The 8,199-nt window shown below is 44.7% G+C and overlaps 1 protein-coding gene across 1 annotated transcript; it reads left to right on the top strand.

The window, feature by feature from the left end:
• Positions 1-27: 27 nt before the first annotated feature.
• Positions 28-7,606, top strand: LOC100469141 (phosphatidylcholine transfer protein-like; the record flags this gene model as incomplete). The annotated part of the gene is made up of 5 exons (XM_034650529.1): positions 28-103; positions 899-978; positions 3,906-4,077; positions 4,978-5,045; positions 6,147-7,606. Coding segments are annotated over 5 exons (462 nt in total), but the record flags the coding sequence as incomplete, so codon positions are not given.
• Between the last annotated feature and the right edge of the window lie 593 nt (positions 7,607-8,199).

Genomic DNA, 8,199 nt, shown 5'->3' with positions numbered 1-8,199 from the left:
TTAGCAGCCATGGTTCAGTGATGTGATATAGATGTCGCCAGTGAGACAACATGCAGCCTCAGTTTGAGAGAGAACAACACGAGCAAGCAGGCAGCATCACCAGGTCTGCTTCTAATAGATTTTCTTTCTGAAGCTGAATTAAATAATGCATTTCCTCCATCAGAAGCTCCTCAAGGGGCTCTTGTGGTTACTTCAGCAGGCTTGGCTTGGCTCTGTCTCTAAATGGTTAGTTTGCAGCTTACTGCACAGCTGGGGTCAGAGGGCGTGCATGTCATTGAATTTCTTCGCTTTCTCCATCCAAGAGTCTGCTGCTGTTTGCACACAATAGAATGATGGAATATTAAGGAATTCTGGTCATTGTAGCTGTGGTAAAATGTAAAGAAACAGGAGAGAAGCAAGACACTCAGGGTTAGCCACAGTTTTGCCACTTCCTAGCTGTTTAGGAAGGACACTGCCCTCCCTGGAACCTTCTTTTCCCAGCTGAACATACTAGACTGGGTGACTCAGTCCCAGGCTAGCTGTAAAAGGTCAAGAAATCCAGAGAGAGGTCTCAGAACCAAAACTATTGGGATTCTAGTGACATCTGGTGGTTGCTCTGATTTTAAAACCTGAACATTTATTTTTGGATGCCTGATTTTGTTTGATCATGTACTTTTTGAGAATCTAATTTGTGCTATACAATGGACATGTTTTATTTATTTTTTTTACTGTGTTTTTATGTCTACTAGACTCTGCCCTTGGTCAACAGGCTTTCAGCATTAATGAATCTGATTTTTTCTAGAATTCTGTGCCTTATGAGTTAGTGCTTTAGCATATCCTCAGAGGTCACCATACCTAGGCTTCTTGTTAATTGGAGCCCAGAAGCTCCAGATACATTAATTTCTTTTGTTCTCCTTAGAACTCTATGAAAAGGAATGCAATGGAAGAACCGTGGTCTACTGGCAAGTGAAGTACCCTTATCCCATGTACTACCGAGATGTATCCTTCATACTTGGCTTTCTAAGTGTTTCTTGTGCCCCTTGGCCATCGCCCAATGGTGGCATGCCCAGAAGGTGTGGACAGCATTGTCCTTGATTCTTAAGAAGCATATACTAAAACTGTTCCTTCTTGTGTGACTTTTGAGACCTTAGTGTGTGATGTCTGGGCCTGACCGTGTGGAGCCTCTGTGATTGTGGTCCTGGAGGGCAGCTCAGACTTTTCTGAGAAGTTTTCTAAGGCTTGAAATTGTTGGGCCACAGAATTGGGGACCTGGAAAGAACTTTTTATAAAGTGTTTAATACATTCCCTCAATCTAGAGGTGGAAGTGGGCACCCAGAGAGGTAAAGTGACGGAGGCAAACTTAGGGATGATTATTGGCCAGTAGGGACTAGAGCTCAGGTCCCCACTTTCCAGCTCTCCTCATATCCCTTCCTGTTTTACTGAACCCACAGCAATCCCTCCTGGACTGTTGGCTCTGGATACTGGTTGTATGTTTCTTCTCCTTGTTTCCCCCATTTATCATTAAAACAGTTGAATGGAATGTGGGGAGTTTTAGCTGACACTCCAAGGTTCTAAGAAGCCCTCTTAGGACTAGCCTAGGAAGGGGGATGCAAATGTGAAGGACAGGCAGGGTGGGGACAGGATGACTGATAGGTGAGATTCCCACTCCTTCGCTGTCCTCTTCAATCACAGCAGCTGAGTATGCTACACCCTGAATTTCCACAGGAGATCCTGTCAACAAAGGGTCTTATGGATTCAAAAAAAGTTTGGAAACCACCAAATTGGATGATCACTGGAATCTTTCCTAGCTTTAGCTCTTATAAGTCTGTATTTCCTAAATAATTATTCTCTAGAAAGAGGAGGAGCATGTGGCTGTGTTTTATTTATATTGTTTGTATGTGTTATTGTGTCTAAGTGTATGTGTTTCCCTTGGCCCCAACTAGATTATAAACCCCATAAGTGTTTATTTCTTTCTCACATACTTCTAGGTACCCATATGGTTTGTATTTCAACAAATTGTGGATTAAGTAATCCCTTAGATTTTATGTGTTTTTCTCTGATCCTGTCAACAACTATGCAGAGTAAGTACCATCATCCTTATTTCACAATCAAGAAAACTGAGGCAAAGAGAAGTCCAGAACTTTACTCTGGTTTACACAACTAGTGGGTGGCAGAGGCAGGTTCACGATCCAGGTCTAGCTGTTTCCAGAGATGGTCACCTTGATCAGGTCATGATCCCATCTCTCTGACCTCAGTGACACTGCTGGTAGGTCTTAGGAGTGGACACTTGAGGCTACTTGGGTTTTTACCTAATTGCCAAAGAATCCCATAATGAGTTTCTTAATCTTTCTGTATGTACATACCTCTCTCCACTAGTGGCTAAATTTTTGAAACTAGAGAATAGTGCAGTGAAAAACAACATTCGTTTGGAACCAAAGATCCCAGATTGAATGTGAGCTCATTCTCTGATTTGTTGTGTGACTTTGGAAAAGTCCCTTCATTTCTCTGGGCCTCAGTGAAGTGGTGGTTCTCTTGGTCATAGGCCATATGGTACGCTGGACCTTCTAACCTTTCGAAGACCTCTGCCAAATTTTAATGTATCAGGTTGATTTTTCCTCAGTGGAGTGTCAGGTGATATCTGTCACATGAGCTGAGGGATTTTTGGGAGAGAGTAGGACAATTTTTGCTGTGAGGAAAAAATAATAATTCTTGGTGTGAGAAAGCCAGAGCCAAAGCAACATCATTTCTCCCCCAAAACATTTACGAACTTTACTTGTCAGTCCACAGAGTCCGGGCAGTAGGGCAACCTGCAGGGTGCCTGAGTGAGGGCTGGGACCCCTGTTGGCGCTGCAGAGACTCCCTGGTGGCATGGGGCTGTTCTTGTTACTCTTACAGTGAGTGTAACTGTGATATACTTAGAGTGATTTTTTAAATTTGTTTATTATTATTTATTTATTTATTTTATTGTTAGGCTTTGAAACCCAAAATTCTGTTGAGGCCTGTCCAGCTATGTAGTTGAACTAGGTTTTGGAGCCAGATCTGGGTTTGTACTCAGGTTCCAAGTGAGCCATGGGATCTTTGGCAGGTTTCTTTACTTCTCTGAGCCTCAATACTGTCGTCTGTAGGATGAGGATACTTATACCAAACTCACAGGGACCTTGTCAGGATCAAAACTAGTGCTATGTGTAAGGCTCATGGTAAAGGGTCAGTAAATGGTAACTCTGTTTCTTAGGGGTAAATTATCTCCCCTATTATAGTACCATAGACATAGTGAGTGCTCTGTGAGTGTTTATAGAGACGAAATGGCTTTGTTATTCTGGGTGGTTAACCAGTGGTAACCCAGAGAGGACATCTGCCTACCAAATATTCAGGTACCAGTGTTTCTTCCTCTGACCAGTAGGTGTAAGTAACATTGCTTGACCATCTTCTGTGCGTAGAGGTCACTGACTAGAGCTTTGGGGGAGGGCAGGACACAGTGGAATGACCCCAGTGTTTCTGGAGTACTTATTCTGCCCCAGTGTTTCTCCAATGCCCCCACCAAGCGTGGTGCTGGGGAATCTAACCCCCTTTTCCTATGGAGGGAAACTTAGCTTCAGAAAGGTTGAGTGACTAATGCAGGATCACACTGCTGATGAATGATCAGTCCGTGATATCTCATAGTGCCTTCTTAGAGGAGGAGTGGTTTCCCCATATAACTGAAAGCATCAAGTAGGTAATGGATGCCGTCAAATGAGAATATCAAGTTGTATGAGGCACAATCTTTCAGTGCAGGTGGGGAGACAGGGCAGGGAAGTGAAGGAACACTGTAAGGGAGCCAGTGCCAGGTGGGAGAAATAGAATCATCTCACTTTGCTTCTGGCTTGTGGGGTTTCCTTCCACCCATCTGAAATGCTGGCGTCGATATCATGCCTTGACTAGCAGTATAGTATGTCTACATCCGGGAACGGCGAGACCTGGACATGGATGGGCATATGATCCACGTGGTCCTGGCCCAGAGCACCTCCGTGCCACAGATTCCTGAGAGGTCTGATGTGGTCCGCGTGAATCAGTATAAGCAGAGCCTGGCGATTGAGAGTGATGGCAAGAAGGGGAGCAGAGGTAAAGCCGAGAGCATGTTGACAAAGCAGCTGGGGCCACCATACATAGGCCATGCTGATTGTTAGGCATGAAAAATACATGATGCTTTTTCCCTGAGGTCAGAGAATGGGCACAGGTGTAAAACAAACAAGGGATCAAACCCCGGGGAGACACAGTTCACCCCCAGAAACCTGGCTTGAGCACATGGTGGCTATTTACATCTGGCTGAAGCCATTCTTTATTGACTTTTGCGTTGTCCAGAGGAAATCAGACCAGAAGGTGTGGAAATTCACTTCAGGCTAGTCCTGGGGATACATACATCGGGCATGGGGGCGCAGGGGCAAGCGGGCTGGCATGACTGTCCCTGAGGACGCAGCTCCTGCTTAGCACACTCAGGACTGCCTGCCTTGAGTTCCAGCCCTCATGGAGAAAAGCTGTGGGGGGGGGCAGCCAGCCACTTGCTCTACGGGAATCAGCATGGCCTGTGTGTGAGGCAAAGTCTGAACCATTATTCTGAAGCTTTTCAGATCTGTCACCTTGGACATGCCATGTAACTGCTCCATGTTGTCATTTATAAGTGGGGGTTTAAGTTTACCAACTCCTTTGGACTGTTTAGATAATTAATGAGCGAAATAATTAAGTGGGAGACTATATCCAAGTGTCTAGCACTTGCTGGACATTTAATAAGTAGCAGCAAAATGTGCCTGTGCCTATGTTTTCAAAAATGTGTGTGTGTATACATACATACATACACACACACACATTCTGGGAGGCAAGACAGAGGAGAGAAGTCCTCCTGAGTCATGTGTTCCCTCCCTCCTTATTTTTGGGGCCTGAAGCTAGTGGGGGAAGCTTTGTAGCATTTGTTGTTGTCTTTCTAACATTTTTCCTCCTCCTGAATTTCCTTTCTTTCCTTTCTAGTGTTCATGTATTACTTCGATAACCCAGGTGGCCTAATTCCATCCTGGCTCATTAACTGGGTCGCCAAGGTGAGATCCCAGGGGACAGGAGGGGGAAGTGTGTTTGACAAATGTTCACTTAGCCCATGGGGCTGTCAGGTGAAGAGACATTGTGTCTCAGGTGTAATGATGCTCTTTTATGAAGCAGCTTGGATGAGTGACTACAGTTAGGACTGAGGTTGCCAACACCCAGGATGTGGAGGCTGGAACAAAAGAGAAGAATCCTTAGCTGGAGTGTCAGACCCTACCTGCTTGCAAGACCCTGCCAGGATCACTCTCTGCATCCTCCAGACAATAGCCTGCTCCTTGTAGGAAAAACGGTGCCTTTGGACCCTGTGCCTGCTTATGGAGGAGTCTGACAGGCCAGTCTGGCTTGAGACACAACCAGACGTGTCCAAGCCTGGGAGCCTCCAGTTTTGTTTCTCTGTAGGAAGAGGAGACTGCAGTGGTGGCCAGATCACTAGAGACTCCTGAGAACCTGGCTTTATTGGTACCATTCAGTGCTTTGTAGGAGTCCTACTTACTGGTGACGGGCTCAGGACATTCCCTGGGAGAATGCACAGCGCACAGGCTTTGAGTCAAACACATGTGATTTTGAGTCCTGGTCCTGCTTCTGTCTGTATAATCTAGGGAAGCCATTGATTTCTTCCCTTTTGAAACTGGGGACAGGTATTACCACCCCATAGAGTAGTGGTAAATAAGGAAGTATCTGGGGAATGTCTTGGACAATGCTCAGCACTAACTAAGTAATAACATAGTCTACCCTTTGCCCCACACCCTGTTTCCTAATTCTGTAAAAGAAGTCCTTCCTGTGATTCCTGGGTTAGAATCCCAAAGTCCAACCCAATCCCATTTCCTCTGTTTTTTCTTTTCAAAAAATAGTGTCTCAGAATCATCTTAGCTTTTTACTAGCAAAAGCCAAGATACGCAACAGTGTCCCCTGCTATCTAGTCTCACCTGTGCCTTGGGTCTTCTGTCATGATCTGTGGCCATGTTCTGTAGAAACTGGACTGGGCCCTGTTGTCATATTTCTTATTCTCAGAGTCATCTTTGTTTAGGTTTGCCATATCCTAAAGAATGAGGAGTAATGACCATGAGGACACAGAAGTGATGGTCTCCTTTGTTTTGCAGGGTAGTGTTCCTGTCTTCTTGAAGGACTTGGCCAATGCCTGTCAGAACTACCCAAGGAGATCCTAAGAAAGGGAATTGTGTGTCCATGGAATGATGTCTCTGGAAGTGCTAAAGCCCGCCGATGCTCAGCTTTCCTTTCACTTTTTTGTCTTCAGAGGCCCTCAAGCTATCCAGCATGCAGTCCCTGAGTGTGTTTGCCTGACGCCTGGCTTCCTTTCCCACTCCCCACCCCAGGACTGGCTGCCTTCTTCCTCTATTGACTATGGGTCAGATTAGGGAAACTTTTGCTTGTTTATTTTTAAAAAGGGAAGTCCTCAGTAGAGAACATAGTCATTCCATTGTGCCATTTTAAGGGGATGGGTGGGTGGAGGAACCACAACAATGCAAGAGCAACGGATCCCAGAGAGCTGGCTCCTGCCCAGAATGTGGCTTCTCACAACCCAGGAGGGGCTGCTGGGAGCCCCATCCCCTTCAGAGTGGACTCTCCGCGCACCGAGACTGGAAGACACGGGCTGATGTCCATTTGCCTCATGCTTTGGTGTACTGATTTGGCTGGGGTTTGAGGTGATAATCCAGTAAGTCTCTCTGCCATTCCTATTTGTGGAGGATCACACTGTTTTGATTCAAACCATTCTGAGAAACATTGCAGCCCTGACTAAGCACTTAATGTGATAACCATATTTTCTCATCATCCATGTCTGGGTTTCTTTTTCCCACATGCCCCTGGGGGGAGGCTGCTCATACCTCACTTACTCTGCATTTTATTGGAAACTGAGGCATCATGATGGCTCTGACAGTAGAAGTCAAGATGCTCTATTCACAACAGTGTGATAAAGTATCCTATTTGCCATAAAATGAATTTCCCGTCTAGAATGTTTGGAGATATTGAAGGGATAATAGTTCACAGCCATGGAAATATTAATTAGTGGATTGGCTGACTACACTTTTTCTCAGGAATTCTACCTAAGTTGTCTGCGTTTTCTTCCTTTCTCTTTCCTATTTTCTCCCGAATTTTCGTAGAGCAAGATATTCTGTGGCTAAACGCACAGCCTTCGTGATCTCAGGGAAAAAAATTTTTTTAAAGATTTTATTTATTTACTTGAGAGACTGTGTGTGAGAAAGTGTGCACATCACTGGGGGGAGGGGCAGAGAGAAAAGGAGAAGTAGATTCTCTGCTGAGCAGGGAGATCAATTCAAGGTTCAATCTCAGGACCCTGAGTTTATGACCTGAGTGGAAGGCAGATGCCTAATGGACTGAGCCACCCAGGCATCCTGAGGTAAAATTTTAACCACTGTGTGTGATGGTACTGAACCTTGATTAGAGGTCATAGAAATTCAGGATGTAAATCCAGAAGCAGAGGATTTATTAAAATGGGATATGTCAGACTGTATGTATTCTCTCTAGGAAAAAAGGATTGAATACCAATAAATATGAGTGACATAAAATTGTCCTGCTTGCAGCTTTCTTCTTACCTTGTTTCTTTTGTGAGACAGAATCAGTTAGGTCTCATTTGTTTGCAGGGCACATCCAACCTAACTAATGAACTTGAACATAAAAAAAGAATTTTAGGTGCATTTGCATGCAAGGCCAAGTGTAGAGGGCTTCACATCCGGGATGATACAGGTGCTCAAACTGACATTAGAATCTGGCTACGTTCGTCTTCAGGTTATATTCGATGTTGGGCTGTGTCTGGTGGCAGGACTGCTGCTGACAGCAAAAGGTAGGCCTACATCTTCCCATGCTCATGCTGAGCCAAAAAAAGACAGCATTTCTTTCCAGTAGATGCCACACCATCCTATGACTTTCTCTCAACCATGTGCCTGTCCCTTCCCCAGTCATTGTGGTCATATGGACAGACTTATGCACATAACTGACTACCTCATACATTTACCAGTAAAATATTATTAGCGGTAATGTAGCTGGCATTTTAGATAAATGAAATCTAAATCTTCTCTTGTAATAGAGGGTCAAGTTGAAATTTTAAATATAGAGTCACTGAAACACAAGCACTACAGTTATAGTTTTTGAACAGAGAATCAACATGAATTAGTG

This window comes from Ailuropoda melanoleuca, unplaced genomic scaffold, assembly GCF_002007445.2.
Source record: "Ailuropoda melanoleuca isolate Jingjing unplaced genomic scaffold, ASM200744v2 unplaced-scaffold2508, whole genome shotgun sequence".
Taxonomy (NCBI): domain Eukaryota; kingdom Metazoa; phylum Chordata; class Mammalia; order Carnivora; family Ursidae; genus Ailuropoda; species Ailuropoda melanoleuca.
Note: the sequence above shows the minus strand (reverse complement) of the source record. Positions and strands in the feature narration are given on the sequence as shown.